The sequence below is a fragment of the Puntigrus tetrazona genome, chromosome 5, assembly GCF_018831695.1.
Source record: "Puntigrus tetrazona isolate hp1 chromosome 5, ASM1883169v1, whole genome shotgun sequence".
NCBI classification, from domain to species: Eukaryota; Metazoa; Chordata; class Actinopteri; order Cypriniformes; family Cyprinidae; genus Puntigrus; species Puntigrus tetrazona.
Window position 1 is genome coordinate 30,883,413 of NC_056703.1, and position 18,556 is coordinate 30,901,968.

General features: G+C 39.0%; 1 protein-coding gene across 3 annotated transcripts in view; it reads left to right on the forward strand.

Annotated features, from left to right (window-relative positions):
- Positions 1 to 18,556, forward strand: part of cita (citron rho-interacting serine/threonine kinase a) — a 58,131-nt gene that overhangs the window by 30,458 nt on the left and 9,117 nt on the right. For 2 of the 3 annotated variants that reach the window (XM_043238234.1, XM_043238235.1), the window contains exons 14-32: positions 71 to 241; positions 1,265 to 1,318; positions 2,763 to 2,816; positions 3,096 to 3,239; positions 4,309 to 4,434; positions 4,881 to 4,976; positions 5,990 to 6,106; positions 7,083 to 7,192; positions 8,433 to 8,607; positions 9,179 to 9,376; positions 10,002 to 10,055; positions 11,940 to 12,137; positions 12,315 to 12,508; positions 13,221 to 13,356; positions 13,612 to 13,716; positions 14,468 to 14,608; positions 15,709 to 15,816; positions 16,797 to 16,989; positions 17,955 to 18,122. In XM_043238234.1, the coding sequence (XP_043094169.1) occupies positions 71 to 241; positions 1,265 to 1,318; positions 2,763 to 2,816; positions 3,096 to 3,239; positions 4,309 to 4,434; positions 4,881 to 4,976; positions 5,990 to 6,106; positions 7,083 to 7,192; positions 8,433 to 8,607; positions 9,179 to 9,376; positions 10,002 to 10,055; positions 11,940 to 12,137; positions 12,315 to 12,508; positions 13,221 to 13,356; positions 13,612 to 13,716; positions 14,468 to 14,608; positions 15,709 to 15,816; positions 16,797 to 16,989; positions 17,955 to 18,122 (2,542 nt within the window). The remainder of the gene's footprint in view (positions 1 to 70; positions 242 to 1,264; positions 1,319 to 2,762; positions 2,817 to 3,095; positions 3,240 to 4,308; positions 4,435 to 4,880; positions 4,977 to 5,989; positions 6,107 to 7,082; positions 7,193 to 8,432; positions 8,608 to 9,178; positions 9,377 to 10,001; positions 10,056 to 11,939; positions 12,138 to 12,314; positions 12,509 to 13,220; positions 13,357 to 13,611; positions 13,717 to 14,467; positions 14,609 to 15,708; positions 15,817 to 16,796; positions 16,990 to 17,954; positions 18,123 to 18,556) is intronic. The other variant, XM_043238237.1, reaches the window with a different exon arrangement.

Sequence of the window (18,556 nt, forward strand, 5' to 3'; positions counted from 1 at the left end):
TGTGATGTTTCTGTTTGGTGGACAGTGCTATGGTTGTAATTGTAGTCACTGAGCAGAGTTTTGTGTCCAGGAGTATCACGCTCAGCTGGAGGAGATGCAGGTGACCATCAGGCAGCTGGAGGAGGACCTGTCTGCCGCCCGCCGCCGCAGTGACCTCTACGAGACCGAGCTGAGAGAGTCACGGCAGACCAGCGAAGAGCTCAAGAGGAAAGCAGCCGAGTACCAGCAGAGGATCCAGAAGGTGTGTGTGTGTGTGTGTGTCTGTGTGTGTGTGTCTGTGTGTGTGTCTGTCTGTGTGTGTGTGTCTGTCTGTGTCTGTCTGTGTGTGTGTGTGTGTGTGTGTGTGTGTGTGTGTGTGTGTGTCTGAGTGTCTGTGTCTCTGAGTGTCTGAGTGTCTGAGTGTGTGTCTGTGTCTGTGTCTGTGTCTGTGTCTGTGTCTGTGTGTGTGCAGTCACTGACCAGAACCTCTACACAGCCAGTCGAATGCTTAATAATTTTTTTTAAATATACTGTATGTATAATTAACACAAAATGGTATCCCTTGTTAACATCAGTTAATGTATTGGTTAACATGAACAAACAATGAACACTACATTTATTACACTCTTATTAATCTTTGTTATTGTGTTTATTCATGTTTCTTCACAGTGCATTAACTAATGTTAACAAACTAAACTTGTGTTTTTAGTAATGCATTAGTAAATGCTGAAATTATCATTAAGATTAATAAATGCTGTAGAGGTACTGTTCATTTTTTCAAGTTAACTAATGAACTTTTGTATGTAGTATTAATTTGCATTATTTAATCTTTAAGTAGTAATAACTGCTAATTAAATATATTAAATTGCCTTATTTTAATCACCCCTGTGTTATGTAATGTAACATGTTGTGTAATGTATATTATTATATAATAGAATATTTTTGTATATATTACAATTTCATATATGCAAAATATAAAAATGTGTCTATATGTACATTTTATGTAAACAAATAATTTATAATTATATTTTGTATATAAATTAAATTATTTATCTTCTATCCTTCTCTATATCATAATTAGATCAGATATTGTATTTATTTTAAATTGATATATATATATATATATATATATATATATATATATATATATATATATATATATATATATATATATATATATATATATATATATATATATATATATATATATATATATAGATGTGTCGGATATATATATGTATATATGTGTCGTTTGTGTGTGATTTTCTATTTGTCTTGTGTTCAGGCGAAGGAGCAGGGCAAAGCGGAGGTGGAGGAGCTGCTCTCTAAACTCGAGAAGGTACAGATCAGTCGAACACACAATGACAGAAATTCATCTGAAATCTGTTTGTGTCCCTCACCATTAATATTAATAACCAGCGCAGTCCAGCTGTGGAACATCATTAATCCGTCTGCAGAAACTGAATGTCATCTGGGACGGACAGGATCCTTTATCTCTGACCGAGAGCTCAAATAGACCCACGAGACCATCTCAGTCAGATCATACAGGTGCTTTATCATCACCATTAATATTAATAACCAGCGCAGTCCAGCTGTGGAACATCAGGGATGTCTGCAGAAACTGAATGTCATCTAAAAGAGTCTATGGAAATTTCCAGAGCGAGTTTAAATCCTTTTTTGATTTGCTCAGTCACATCAGTTTGTGTGCGTGTGTGCGTGTGTGTCTGTGCGTGTCTGTGCGTGTCTGTGCGTGTGTGTGTGTGTGTGTGTGTGTGTGTGTGTGTGTGTGTGTGTGTGAGAGAGAGAGTGAGTGTGTGCGCGTGTGTGTGTGTGTGTGTGTGTGTGTGTGAGAGAGAGAGTGAGTATGTGTGTGTGTCTGTGTGCGTGTGTGTCTGTGTGCGTGTGTGTGAGAGTGAGTGAGTGTGCGTCTGTGCGTGCGTCTGTACGTGTGTGTGTGTGTGTGCATGCGTGTGTGTGTGCGTCCTCAATGAGACTCATGCTCACGCTCTTCATGCTGTGAAATCTCTCTCCAGTCAAGTAGTTTCATTTTGAGAGGACACTTCTTCATGAATAAATGTTTTTATAAAATGCGATGATAAGCTCATCTATTAAAGCTACATGCTCAAGCACCATGTTTTACTGAATATTTACATTTGCTATTCATAGTTTCCACATATTTGTAAAAACAAATACTCTTCTTGTTTTTTGAGAGCTGTATGTTTTATAGACAGAGAGTGGATCACAAATAACAGGATGGCTGACCAAATAACTTTTTTAATGCGATATTCTACTATGTAATTTAATTTTATTTAATTTAAATTTTTTTTAATCATCAAGATGACTTCAGACTATCTTTTTAGGGGCTCTGTTTTCAGTGGAACCAGAATTATTGTTGTAAAAAAAAAATATCTATATTCTATCTACTTGTTTTCTTTAAAATACAAAACCTTTGTGTATGGCGTTAGGCTAGCTGAAACTCGTCACAGCTTGATTTAGTTTGCTTCTGTTGTCTATAATTGGTAGAAAGCACTAAAATATAAATGTACAAAATTAAAATCAACATTTATTACTTTTAGTTTTCCGTATCAGCTAGCATGCAGCTGGTAGATAAACAAGTGTTGGTCAATACGGATATAATCAGTATTAAACGGTGCATCACTAGTTTGAGTTCAACTACACCGTGATCATTTTGTCCAGGTGCTAAACACATGTTAATTTCCTCTAATTACACCCTCGTCTGCTAATGTGTGAAATGAGTGACTTTTACGATCTTCTGTGTTCAGACGAACGCCGAGCAGCAGCTGAAGATCCAGGAGCTGCAGGATAAACTCTCCAAGGTGCCGAGTTTAATTCTGCTGCTTGTTAACTTGCTACAGGCGTGCAATGCATTGCAGTGTGTTCAGCTGCATTGTGCAATCCACCATAACAGTAACAGTAGCTTGATTAATGCTCATCCTCGTTCTTCTCAGCGCATCGGAGCGGAATTTGATTCTTACCTTTTGGAAAGACATCGCAGATTGACTTTTTGACCCCGAAACTAAGCGTTACGTGGGCAGTGTGTCTAGTTATGAGTTCCTGTAATGAGCTCTGTGTGCGTTTGACCTTTGACCCTGCAGGCGGTGAAGGCGAGCACAGAAGCCACGGAGCTGCTGCAGAACATCCGTCAGGCCAAAGAGCGTCTGGAGCGAGAGCTGGAGCGCCTGCGCAACAAGTCTGACCCCAGCGACACGCTGCGCAGACGCCTGCGAGAGACTGAGGTGGTGATGATCATCCCACACACACACACACACACACACACATGCGCACGCACGCATGCACACACACACACACACACACACACACACAGACACACACACACACACACACACACACACACACACACACACAGACACACACACGCATGCACACACACACACACATGCACGCACGCACACACACACACACGCACGCACACACACACACACACGCATGCATGCACACACACACAGACACATACACGCACACACACACACACGCACACACACACACACACACAATTATCAGCTGATTTCTGAAAACTATCAAATAACTAAGCAGCCTGATTGAAATAATTATTTATCGCTGGATCATTTTCACACCGTTATTAAAAAGGGCCCAAAAATAAGTTGCATAAAGAAAGTTAAAAAAGATTTTAGGAGCAAGAAGATTTTCTTTTTGCATGACAATTTGCATTGACAATGTTTTTATCGTGATTTTAATCATAATCGTGATTCTCATTAATAGTAATGATATATTTTTATGGTAATATATGAAAAAATGCTGTATATATTTTTTGTTTAAATAAGTACAGTGTAGTGTTTAAAAGTTGATTTTGGAAGAAGTCTGTTCTGCCCATACCTTATTTAATCAATTTTCAATTATTATTATTATTATTATTATAAAATTATAATTATTATATTATTATTATTATAAAAATTGTGAAGAGCAGCTGTATTTTCAGCATCATTACTCCAGTCTTCAGCGTCACACGATCCTTTAGAAATCATTCCAATATGCAGATTTTTTATTTAATGTGTCCTTGATTAATAAAAAGATGAACAAACTTTTAAACAGGAGTGCATTTAGTAAAGCAAGTGCTTCTTTTACTCTGTTCGAGAATTTGCGTTTTTAACGTGCTAGATCGAAATGAAAATGTCACGATGCAAACATCCTTTTTTTAAATATGCAAATGTGATTTCTTCCTTTATAATTCTGATGTGTTATGTGAACTTGAAGGTTCTTGACAGGTTTGGTGTGATTCCTGAAGGAGGAACGGATGTGTAATAGTTGTTAAATCGCTCTTGCGTTCAGGAGGGCAGAAAGACTTTGGAAAACCAAGTGAAGCGTCTGGAGATGGTGGAGCGTCGAGAGAATAAACTGAAGGATGACATCCAGACCAAATCCCAACAGATCCAACAGATGGCTGAGAAGATACTGGTGAGAGAGACGGATCAGACTAGCAAAGATTAAACCACTAACACGCCTCCTTAACCAGCTGACATGTAACCCACACACACACACACACAGGTCTCTCTTCACGTCTGTCTTTGCACCGTCATCCTCGTGCGTCTGTCTTCTCAGATTCCTACAGATTAGCATATGACAGAACAAACACACACACACACGCACGAACGCAGGATGTCCCATCTGCTGCCACACAAACACACCTCTGCGCCTCTCAGCGAGGAATACACACTTCTCAAAGCAAGTTCACTTCTTCATTTCACCTAGTGATGGGATTTTACTGCTGGAGGCTGTTTGGATCTACCTGTTACCTGACGGTGTGTGTGTGTGTGTTTGTGTGTGTGTGTGTGTGTGTGTGTGTGTGTGTGTGTGTGTGTGTGTGTGTGTGTGTGTGTGTGTGTGTGTGTGTGTGCGTGCAGGAGCTTGAGGAGAACTTGAGGGACACTCAGGCTACAGCGCAGAGGATGGAAGCCCACCTGGTCCAGAAAGAGCGACTCTACGAGGACAAAATCAAGGTAGAGTTGAACAAAAACTCTCATCAAGATGTGTGGAAATCACTACACTGTAGACACATCAGTAATGAAAATACATTTATTACATACTAAGTATACTTCTAATCCATTAACATATTTATGGACATATCACTTAGGACTATGTAGCTTTAAACTAATTTCAAAAATCATGTTTTTTTTTCGCTGTGCATTCCAGTTCATCAAACTGCATTTTTTTGGTTATTTTTACATAATCAAAATAACAAAACAAATACAAATAACTAACACAGAGTTATCTGTTTTCGCAATTAAACTCATCAATTGCAGGATATTCTTATTAAGTACATACTTGTAGTATATTGTTTTTTTGCTGGGTTAAAGCAGTTATTCAAAAACAATCCACTTCTTATTTTAATCAATAAAACGGTTGATGGGCTGCTAGTTAGATTGTGCTAGCAACAAGTATTTTCCGTCATACTATACCAAACTGCTGATCTGTTACGTGTTTGTGTGTGTCTGTGTGTGTCTGTGTGTGTGTGTGTGTGTGTCTGTGTGTGTCTGTGTGTGTGTGTCTGTGTGTGCGTCTGTGTGTGCGTCTGTGTGTGCGTCTGTTTGTGTGTGTGTGCCTGTGCGTGTGTGTGTGTGTCTGTGTGTGTGTGTGTGTGTGTGTGTGTGTGTGTGTGTGTGTGTCTGTGTGTGTGTGTGTGTGTGTGTGTGTGTGTGTCTGTTTGTGCGTGTGTGCCTGTGTGTGTGTGTCTGTGTGTGTGTGTCTGTGTGTGTGTGTCTGTGTGTGTGTGTCTGTGTGTGTGTGTGTGTGTGTGTGTGTGTGTCTGTGTGTGCGCGTCTGTGTGTGTGCGTCTGTGTGTGTGCGTCTGTGTGTGTGTGTCTGTGTGTGCGTCTGTGTGTGTGTGTCTGTGTGTGCGTGTGTGTGTGCGTCTGTTTGTGCGTGTGTGCCTGTGCGTGTCTGTGTGTCTGTGTGTCTGTGTGTGTGTGTGTCTGTGTGTGTGTGTGTGTGTGTGTGTGTGTGCGCGCTGCAGGTTCTGGAGGCTCAGATGAAGGCAGATCTGGCTGATAAAGAGTGTCTGGAGCAGAAACGAGCTCAGCACGAGGAAGAGGCGCGTGAGAAATGCAAACTCATCAGTGAACAGAAAGCTGTGAGTGTCTCGTCTTCATCTCACATCAAACTCTGACCCCTGACAGACTGTTTGCTCACAAGTGTGTGTGTGTGTGTGTGTGTGTGTGTGACACTCTGACTAGTTAATCCAGCAGGTTTTTAGAATCGAATCCCAGTCGAACATTATAGTTGTTTAATGGGTTTATATTTTTATGTATGATATGGAACATTTCGCCTGGAAAGCAAAAGATAAAAAAACAAGAAATTATAGTTTGCATAAAACATGACAATAAAATAAATGATGTTGCTATATTTGTACATATGACATTATTTTCCAGTCAGTTATTGAAAAATATGTATTATTAATTGTGTGATGTTTGACATGTTGATTAATCTCATTTTAATATTTAATATAAATATTTTTTTGTAAGTTTTACACCTTATAGCAATGAAACGTTACCAGACACATAGTGAAGAAAAAAGATAATAGATTTTTTTTTAGTGATTAAGAATGAGATTTGTTGTCGTATTTTCTATTATTATGATAACAAAATATTCATAATTTTTCATTATTTGATTTTGTGGTAAAATTAGACATGAGAAAGTTTTGCGAGATTCGTTTTCCAGCCTTTTAGCCCTTGATCCAGTTAACCAGTTAGACTTTATCTGGTTAGATTACCGCCCCGATGATCAGTGTTTGTGTTTGATCACAGGGTCGTTTATTATGATTCATCTTCGACATCTGCGTGCTCAAGTAACACCGGTGTAGCTCAAGCTAGCTAATTAAAAACTCTGCGTTATGAAGATTTCATCACTGGCATCCATAAAGATATTCTGATTTAATTTGAGTTTTTATTGAAGCTCAGCTCCTATGACGTCCTGTTATTAAAAGTCAAGTTTGTAATTTGCAACACTAGCAGCAACAAATCGCCTCTTCACCGACGCTCCACTAACATTCACTGTGTGTGAAATTAAATCCGCATCTTAATGCGTTTTTGTTTGTTTTTTCTCTACAGACCATCAACGCTATGGACAACAAGATGAAGAGTCTGGAGCAGCGCATCGCCGAGCTCTCCGAGGCCAATAAACTGGCAGCCAACAGCAGCATCTACACCCAGAAAAACATGTAAGAGTCTAAAACGTGAGGAACGTCCAGAACAGCATTTCCAGCAGAATTATTCACTCCACCTGCAAAAGTCTCTCTGGTGAAGACCTGGTGGGCGTTTGGTAGAAAAACACGTGACTGATTACATAAATGAGTTGAGATTCACTTGATCGACTTAAGTCTGGTTTGACTAAGCCAGGATTGGGCCGTAGTTCAGATAGGACATCGACGTCATAAAAGTGCCTTAGAAAAGCGAAACAAACTCGTTGGCATGTTTTAAGATCAATCGGTGAAAGAGTTCGGTCTTGCAATTTAGTCTCTGGTCTTGTTTGTGAAACCAGGGTTAATGAATTGAGTTAGACTAATCTCTATATGGAGGCAAAAATGCCTATCGTCTCATTTATTATATGTAATATAATAATTAAACATCACGTGAGCAAGAGTGGTGTTCTTCACAAAAACCAGCGTGACTGCAGTGACATCCGTTTAATATTGGTTTTCTAATATTGCAAGTTGTTTTTGCTCTATTTCACCAAGACAACTCGCTCTAAATAGAGCTTTGATACAAAATAATCTGATTCAGTGATCTGTTCTTAACAAACTCTTTTGGTTAAACAGTGAACAGTAAACAATGAATATAGCATTTTAATAGTCCTGCGATTGTGCTTAAAAATGCAGAATTGAATTATGTTCTTGGAGAGCAATGGCAGAAATGTTTTTGTTTGTTTTTATGGCGTATGTAGAAGTTTACAATTGTTAAAAGTAACACGTATAGCGTATCTGAAGTATACTTGCAATAAATAGTCAAATAGCTCCTTTATTGAGCAAATGAATGGATTTTTACTTCCAGAACAGACCGTTATGTTGATGTATGAGTTTCAGAGTGTAGGTTTAGGCCATATTAGAACAAATAGAGGTCAATCCTGAAGATATTTAAATACTTGTTACTGTAGATCTGCAAACGACAATCTGGGGAGGCCTTTAAATGTTCGATGTGAGCATCTCTGCTGCATTGGTCTACTTCTAAATCAAGTGTTTTAGATTTAACAGGGGACCGAGGAATAGGAATGATTGCGATTTAACCCAACACAAACAATTTAGTGGTTTCGAGAAACGCCGACCGGGAGATGCAGCAGCGGCTCTCAGGATGCTTCCGAAATGAGTTTACTGTAGGAGAAATCTAATTCACTCCGAGGCATCAAACACTGGAAAGTCTGAGAAACGAGGAGCCGTGACGTTCAAACCTCGGTGTTTTTCTCAGGAAAGCTCAGGAGGAGATGATCTCGGAGCTGAGGCAGCAGAAGTTTTATCTGGAGTCGCAGGCGGGGAAACTGGAAGCTCAGAACGCCAAGCTGGAGGAACATCTGGAGAAGATGAGCCAGCAGGAGCAGAGCAGAAAGAGCCGTATCCTGGAGCTGGAGACCAGACTCCGAGAGGTGAGAGCGTGCATATTAGATGGCCTTAACCACTCTGTACTAGCATCAAAAAAATAAGCATCGTGTACTTCTTGTGGTCATACTGTATTACTGAGGTGGAATACAGCTAAGGTTAGGGACAATTTTGTTCCAAAAACAAAGCACCGTTACCCACAACTTTCCTCAGACCGGTTAAAATAAACCCATTAGACTTACAGCCGGCTCTTTTATCCAAAGCAACTTAAAGAATAGGACAATGGAGGCAAGCAAAGCTAAAACTACATATGGCAAGGAATTTTTAAGTTATATAATAAAAAGAAAAGAGATAGATGGAGTAGAAAAAGAATAGATCAAGCTATAGACCTTTTTTTGTTGTTATTAATTGTGTAACTAAAGAAAAGAAATAGACAATGTAGAAAATGTAGAAATAGAAAGTCTAAAAAGGCCAAGTTTTGTTTTAAACAGAGTAAGAGTAGAGAGATGCGTTTTTAGCTGCTTCTTGAAGGTGGTCAGCTTGAGTTGAGCTGGAGGGAACATTAAATGAAGTCAGGAAGTGATTTTCTGACGTTCCTGGACTCTGCGTGTGTCTCAGATGGGTCTGGAGCACGAGGAGCAGAAGCTGGAGATCAAGCGGCAGGTGACGGAGCTCACGCTCTCGCTGCAGGAGAGAGAGTCTCAGATCAGCAGCCTGCAGGCGGCGAGACACGCGCTCGAGAGTCAGCTACAGCAGGCCAAGACTGAGCTGGAGGAGACCACGGCCGGAGCCGAGGAGGAGATCACTGCGCTGAGAGTGAGACGCACTCACACATACAAGAACTTCAGTAGCTACACGTCATTAGAGTATTAGTCCACGACATACTACATACCGACCCTAACCCTCCCCTAACAGTTAGTGGACATGTAGTTGTGAATGAATGACAATTAGTTGCCGTGTAGTTAGTTAAAAGTGTCCAAAGTGGACTATCAAAATAAAGTGTGACCCAAAATAATAGTAAGGCTGGCTCACGTGACATGCAGATAAGCAAATAAGATGTTTAATTTATAAATATTTATTAAAAAGTATACATGCTCCAGTGACTCATTGCGATAGTAATTTCATCAATAGTTTTCATTGTTGCCATGGCAGCGTTTCTCTCTTTTTGTGTGTGCAACTTACAATGCTAAAATAACTAAAACCGAAATACACATTGAGAAATAATATATATATATATATATATATATATATATATATATATATATATATATATATATATATATATATATATATATATATATATATAGCAACGAAGAACCAAAAACAGCTTGTTTAGGGAGTATAGAGTGTGAAAAGAACTTGAGAAAACTGGACTCAAATGTCTAAGTAATGAGTGACACACACAGCATCACCTGAGATCTTGTTTGTCCGTCTCCTGCAGGCCCACAGAGATGAGATCCAACGCAAGTTCGACGCTCTGAGAGACAGCTGCTCGGTAAGATTTCCCACAATCCCCTGCACTGTCATACTCTTACTTTCTTTACCTGATTTAACTCTCGACCAGTGTTGGGTAAGTTACTCTAAACAGCGAATTAATTACTAGTTATGTTCAACAGTGTGGTTAGATTACGGTACAAATGTACTCTCTAAAAAAGTATTTAATTGTTACTAATTACTTTCTAAATTCTATTTAAACCTCAGCAAGTGAATGATAGAAGGGTATACTTCTTATTCTAAATCCCTAATCCTACCCAAAACTACTTTCCTACGTTACTTAAAGGTCTTGCTAAATAAGACATTGATATGTGTTTCTTTTTAGGTTGTAATAAACAGCCAGCATCCCACTAATATTCATGCTGATAACCAACTAGTTAAGAGTGAGAATTGGACACTAAAGTGTTAACGATATTACTATTACTACTCACCAAAGCATATAAAGTGAGATTTTAAGGCTAGACTTTCAATTTTGATATTAAACCCACTATTATATTGTAGATAAATGTTGTAAAGTCTATACACATTAAGTTAAATTACATAAGAAGGATGTCCTGTCCTGACTAAAGCTCCTGGAGATTGAGACTGTAAGGTTTCAGTGCTGTGCTCGATAGCGTTTAGCTCGAGGAGCCTCAGGGATGGGATCAATGATCGATTAGAAGAGCCGAAGAAAGCAGAGATCTGAAGAGTGGCTATCTTCTTCTGAGTGACACACAACACAATCAATACACACTTTAATCACAGACCTGCCGTGTGTGTGTCTGTGAGTGTGTGTCTGTGAGTGTGTGTGTGTGTGTGTGTGTGTGTGTGTGTCTGTGTGTGTGTCTGTGTCTGTGTGTGTGTCTCTGTGTGTCTGTGAGTGTGTCTGTGAGTGTGTCTGTGAGTGTGTGTGTCTGTGTGTGTCTGTGTGTGTCTGTGTGTGTCTGTGTGTGTGTGTGTGTGTGTGTGTGTGTGTGTGTGTGTCTGTGTGTGTGTGTGTGTGTGTCTGTGTCTGTGTGTCTGTGTGTCTGTGTCTGTGTGTCTGTGTCTGTGTGTGTCTGTGTGTCTGTGTGTCTGTGTGTGTGTGTGTGTGTGTGTGTGTGTGTGTGTGTCTGTGTGTGTGTGTGTGTCTGTGTGTGTGTGTGTGTGTGTGTGTGTGTGTGTGTGTGTGTGTGTGTGTGTGTGTGTGTGTGTGTGTGTGTGTGTGTGTGTGTGTGTGTGTGTGTGTGTGTGTGTCTGTGTGTGTGTGTGTGTGTGTGTGTGTGTGTGTGTGTGTGTGTGTGTGTCTGTGTCTGTGTGTGTGTGTGATTATACATTATGAACACACATGTTTCTTTAAAAAACATATTAAATCAAACAAAAAAAATTCCACATTATCAGATTATATTAACTATAGTTTAAAATGGTAATAAAATATGACAGAGTTATATTACTGTCTTAATGTCAGATAACTTCGATAGAAAGGTATGTAATGAATTGTAATGAATAACTTTGGTCTTAAATTGATATTATAATTTTCTGGTAGCCCCATGTATGAAGAAATGTTGGTTATATGATTAAAATTTTTTTGCTTTGATTAACTTAAAATTAATTTACATTCATAGTGACTCTTATATTCTTGATAAAAGTCTAAAATAGCACTGTATTTCTGATGATCTGTTTTATCTTTTATGACACTGGGTTTATAAATGTGTGATATTCCTACACACACTCTGCATCTATTTAGGTTTAAACCATTGTATTCTATTGCTCAGCTGAATCTTTCCATCTGTTTCGCTCCGGTCTTCCTGAAATATTCCCACGGAGTGCTTGTGGTGGACTGACTGATGAATGGAGCGATGAAGCGTCTGATGGATGATCAGCGTTCGCGTGCATTGATTACGAATGACGGGGAGTTTGTTCTCAGGTGATCACGGACCTGGAGGAGCAGCTGACCCAGCTGACCCAGGAGAACGCCGAGCTGAACCGGCAGAACTTCTACCTGTCCAAGCAGCTGGACGAGCTGACGGTGGAGAGCGAGGAGAGGCTGCAGCTCAGTCAGGACGTGGACCGTCTGCGCAGAGAGGTGGCCGACCGAGAGATGCACCTCAACAACCAGAAACAGGTGCGCTGGTCGTCTCACACTACTTTAAATCCACTCAGGAGACGGTCCAGAGAGCTCAAAGCCCGTCCAGCACTTCTCTTAGCTTACGGATTGAAGTCACAAATGTCCGAGCAAGCCACGAAGGAACAGTCTGTAGCCCTCTGAGAGAGGATTGAAGCCGTGTTTTCGTGTCTGCAGAACATCGAGACTCTGAAGACCACGTGCAGCATGCTGGAGGAGCAGGTGGTGGAGCTGGAGAGTCTGAACGACGAGCTCCTGGAGAAGGAGAGACAGTGGGAGAACTGGAGATCTGCTCTGGAGGACGAGAAGAACCAGGCGGAGCGCAGGACCCGAGACATGCAGAGACTGCTGGACAACGAGAAGCAGAACAGGTGCTGTGCTTCAGTAGAGTTAAACTGATCAAAAGGTGTTTATAATGTTACCAAAGAGTGCTGTTCGTTTAAACCTTTTTATTAATCCGTGAATCCCGAAAAATTAAATGCATCACAGTTTCCACAAATAATCATAATAATAATCAGAAATATTTCTTGAACAGTAAATCTGTATATTATTATGATTTCTGAAGATCACGTGACTCTGAAGACTGAAGTAATGATGATGAAAATTCAGCTTTGATCACAAAAACGATATAAAAATCTAACAATGCGATAATAGCGGGATATAAATATTATTTCGATATTTAATCGCAATCATATTGAAGTAAAAATTCTGCCAAAAATTCTTTGTACAGTAGACTACTGATAAAAATCCAAAAATATTTAGACACTTTGACCTGACCGTGTTTTGCTTAAGTGCTGCTAATGAGACCTTTTTAGCTAAATTGATCTGTTTACTTGAGTGTAACGGCTGACAAAATTCATTACTCATTAAACCTTCCTCTCAAAGTTACCTGACATCATCAAGGTGATTTTGTTCTGACACGGTTCTTGTCGCGTTTTATTTTGGACTGTATATTCACATTATTCAATTGCAAAACTACAATTTTTACAGCATTTTTGATCAAATAAATCCATCAGAACGGTTACAGACTGTTGAGTGGTGCATGTAGACGGTGTTGTGTCTTGACTCGACCCTGCTCCTCAGGTTGCGAGCGGACCAGCGCAGTACCGAGTCCCGGCAGGCGGTGGAGCTGGCCGTCCGCGAGCACAAGGCCGAGATCGTGGCTTTGCAGCAGGCTCTGAAGGAGCAGAGGCTGAAAGCAGAGAGTCTGTCTGATACCGTGAGTTACACGAACACACTCGCTGCAGTTTGTCCTGTGGCGCTCCGGCCCTCCGTCTGCGATATTAATATTCATGCCAATATGGAATTTAACAAGCCGCGATTAAGTGCTGCAGCTGACGGAGATTAATTAAACACGGCGGAGCGCATGAACACGCATTAGATGAACACTAAGAACAACAAAACCTTCTGTTCTCTCAGACGGGCCGGGCTCCCTGTTTATGTGCTCTTTATTGTGCTGTGCTGCTGTGTTTAGCTCAATGACCTGGAGAAGAAACATGCCATGTTAGAGATGAACGCAAGGAGCCTTCAGCAGAAACTTGAGACGGAGAGAGAACTCAAACAAAGACTCATGGAAGAGGTGAAAAACACACTTGTGTAGCAGACTCTAATTGTTCTGTAACACATATATATATATACATACACACACACACACTTTTTATTTATTTAATATTTATTTATTATTAATAATTTTTATAATTCGAATTACACATATTACATTTTAATATTTAATTATTATAATAAAATGTGTGTGTGTGTGTGTGTGTGTGTGTATATATATATTATTATGATATTCATGGTAAGAATATGATAAATATTAAAAGCATTTTAAAGTTTATTTTGCCATGGACTTGGCAAATGGTTATTTTTTTTTTTATATATATATATATATATATATATATATATATATATATATATATATATATATATATATATATATATATATAATTAAAAATTTATATTTATTTTATTTTATATTTTATAATTAAAAAAACATGATTAAACTTCCAAGAATTTGTATTAAGTCCCAGTTCGCTCATGCTATTAACAGCTGTGAACACATTTTAGATTGCACTGTAAACATGAATGCGTCCCAGAACACAATGACGGACCATCTGCTCATCACAAACACTGCACACACAAGAGTTTGTACGTCAATAGACCAGAATGACTGCAAAATACACGTTGACAGATTTGCCTGCTTGAAACGGTTACAGAGAAAACAAACATATAAACACAAAAACATGTTCTGCTGAGTTAATCTGAAGCGCTCTCGGGAGACTCGTGTTAATACCTGAGCTGATGAAAGAATCTGTGTGTTTGTGTGTCAGCAAGGGAAGCTGCAGCAGCAGATGGACCTGCAGAAGACACACATCTTCAGACTCACACAGGGACTGCAGGACGCTCTGGACCAGACTGACCTGCTCAAGACCGAGAGAACCGACCTCGAGTACCAGCTGGAGAACATCCAGGTGTCCGCAGACACACACACACACACACACACACACGTACTTAACTGAACTTGCACTTAAATAGTATCAGATCCACCTTTTCCTTCAATGAGGAAGTAAGCCTGTGAGTGAAGCTTCCGGTTCATTAGACTCTGAATGTAAATAATAAGGAGAATAGCAGCATGCAGTAAAAGGTAAAACCGTTTGCTCTACAAAGTTTGTTCACCATTAAGATAATGCATTAAAATCACGTAAGACACGCCGATTTTCAATATCAAGCAGCAAAACTGTTTTGTGCAGCTAAAAATAGCTTGACTCAGATGACACTGGAAACTAGACCCACTGAATTTACAAACAACTGTGGCAATTTTAACATCAAGAAAAGGGTGGATATTTGCATTTAAAGGGTTAGTTCATCCCAAAATGACAATTATGTCATTAATTAAAGGCATGTGGCTTAGGTAGGGGCAAAAACTCTCCAGAAACAACTCTTATTATTCCACTACGCCAAGGTAAATACAGTACCTTTTAAAAGTGTATTCATCCTGTGTTTCATCAAACAGATAGCCTGTCCCCAAACTCTCAAGATCGGTTAGATCAGAAGCAGGCCTTCTTAATTATAGCAACAATCACGGTTACTTTGCCAATATCGTAATCATGATTACTAATATGATTGGGAATGGACAATTTGATCTAAATCTTGTAGAAGATATTTTCGTCATAGTGATATTTTCAGATACAGCACCTGTGAAATGTCACAGTTCTATACCAAAGCAAACTAATACTAGGCTAACTAAATGAAAAATAACTCAAATAATTATTCAGTCAGTCAGTAATAAGCCAGCTAAACTAAATGGAAATGAGAGCTGTTGCCTTGGCAACTAGCTGACATGAAATAGAGTAGAATAATTGTTTTTCAATTTCATTTGAAGTAATGAATTGTTGTGGCTTAGTTTTAGTTAACTGTAACAACTCTGGATTGCACCGTCAGGAGCGCTGCATGAGAACCCATCTGAACGGTCTTCTGTAGAGATAAATTGGAGTTTGTTGAGGGTTATTATTATTATTAATGACTCAATCTCATCATTGTCTTCATGCTCGTCCTCCTGGTCTCTCCTCAGGCCGTCTACTCGCATGAGAAAGTGAAAATGGAGGGAACCATCTCGCAGCAGACCAAGCTCATCGACTTCCTGCAGGCCAAGATGGACCAGCCCACCAAGAAGAAGAAGGTGAGAGTTTGTGGGATCCTCTAAATCTAGAACTAGCTTATTATTACAACTAGCTAAACGTAGCAGGAATTCCTGGATGTTGGGGTTAAATAAAGAGCTTCTCGTTTCAGTAATTTTTTGCATAGTATCTTCTTGACTCTTTACTTCAAATAAAATGTCTAAAAGCACGTTTTATGTACGTGAGGTCGGTACAGGACAAATAAGATACATAAAGTGCAAACGGTGCAAAAGATAAATAGTGTAAAAACAGGACAAAAGCTGCATCCTGCGTCGAGTCATAGGTCAGAAAACAACCAGAAGTCAGTTATTTACATTATAAAACTAGAAATACTTATTTTTGACAAAAACCCATCGATCTGCTTCGAAGGTCATGTAATAAGCCCCAAAGACTTTTAATATTTGTGGATATATATGACAATAAATGGCAAAATAATGGCAGCTATCCACCAGCACCGAGCCAGAAAGAGCAGGATGTATATTTTTTGTTTGTTTAAAAAAAGAAAGTCATATACACCTAGGACGGTGAACTATTCTTTTAATATTCCTGGACATGCACATACAAAGCAGCTGTATTTCACAATATTACTGTGTTTTTGATCAAATGAATGCAGTCACCATTCAAAAATATATTTAAATAAAACATTTGCACTCAAGATACACATCTTTTGCCAGAAATTACTGTGCTTCCTGAGATTTCTAACAAACTTTATCCATTAATCACAAGCAGCTGGTAAGTTACTTTCAATGATTAAAAAAATAAAATAAAATAATAATAATAATAATAATAAAAATAATAATTATTATATAAATAATAATAATAATAATAATAAAATAATTAAGAATAAATAATTTTTATTGAATTTTAAATGTTTTTAAAAATAGTAAAAAAAAAAAAAAAGCAATTAACATCAAACACCAAAAATCTGAAATCTAGCTAGCAGAGATAACGGTGTGTCATGTGATCTGTGTGTGTGTCTCAGGGTATCTTCGGACGCCGGCGTGAGGAGGTGGGCGTCACGGCTAACGGCGCCGCTGCGGTCTCGTCTCAGCCCGCCGTTCCTCTGCAGTACGGAGACATGAAGGCGGCGCTGGAGAAGGAGCGGACGCGCTGCTCGGAGCTGGAGGAGGCGCTGCAGAAGATGAGGATCGAACTACGCTCGCTACGAGAGGAGGGTGAGTTCATTCCACTGATAGTTCACCCACAAACAATACATATATATATATATAATAATGTATGTGGAAGACGCACGGTAACAGACATGACACTTAAATAATGCAATAAACAACATAAAGACCAAATAATAAAACTATAATACATTACACACTGAATTAAAATGAAAAATCATACATTGATTTGTTTACTTCTAAAACCTATGCAATTAAAAGCGTTTTACTGTAAGATTACATGAAATGTCTGATTAGTATATAGTGCGAGAACTGTTAACCTATTAAGTATTTTTTGTGGTATTTTTACAGTTAAAATTACATTTACTTTTGACAGCGTAGAGGCCTTTTTGGCTTTTTGTTAATTGTATATGAATACATACATAATAGAGAAGCTAGCGTAAGTTATATATTGGCCGTAAACCACAGCTTCATGTGGATTATTGCTTTTATAAAGCAGTTGTTCCATAAGTGTGGCAAGGTTTCACGAAATAAAACGGAGCAAATAAAGCGTAATGATATTAATAAAAACATCATTGTTCTACCGAACAGTGCGGCTCCTCAGAAACGGTTTCGGTTCCGACAAAGTGGTTGCCGAGCAACACACGCTTAGAACTTGGCTCAGCCAATCGGAATCAAGAACCGGAGCTATCCGTTTTATCATAGGCTGAGTCCGAAAACTGGTGATGAAAGAAACCCGGTTGATAAAAACATTCCAAAACAGGAAGGCATCAAGTTCTGCTTTACTTCCTGTCTCCGGAGGTACCTTCTTCTGATCGAATCTTCAAGGCAGCATAAGATGCATTTGATATCCCACAATCCTGTGCGTTCCATTCTATGTTTTCGAACAAGAAATCAGTATTTTAGTAATGACATTTTTGTTTAGTTCTGAACACAAACACGCCGTTGTGTTCACTCGAGTGTGTGTGGTGAAGTTGTTTGCTGTGGTTGAAGCTCTTCTCTCTGCCTCTCAGCGGCTCATTTTAAAGCGCAGGAGCACGTGGCTCCGTCCACGCCAGCGTCCGCCCGTCAGCAGATCCTCATGTCGGCCATCGTGAAGTCTCCGGAGCGCCAGCCCAATCCCAGCAGCCTCCTGAACCCGTCCAGCTCGGCCCGCCGCAAAGAGAGCTCCACACCGGAGGGTCAGTACAGCTCACACACTCCGCCGGAAACACCTTCAGCTGATTAATTCAGACTGGAGCGCAGTTAATATGTAAAGAAACAATTCTGTAAAATTGTCAGTGGTCTTACTTTGAGCTATTCATCAGTTAAAAAAATATATATATATATATATATATATATATATATATATATATATATATATATATATCCAAGCATATCAGAATCCAGGTCACATTTCACCTTTAACTAAAACAAAAGACTTAAAGTCAATCGTGCCTATTTTTATCTTTTGTGACTTTTTTTTTATGAATATTAAACTTTTCCTCTACAATTATTAGTGCTATTCAGAAATGATAAGGTTGTGTTTTTGTGTGTATAACCAAAATGTATATAAAATATGTACATGCATATACAAATTCTTACAATTATTTGTGTGTGTACATGTAGATATATA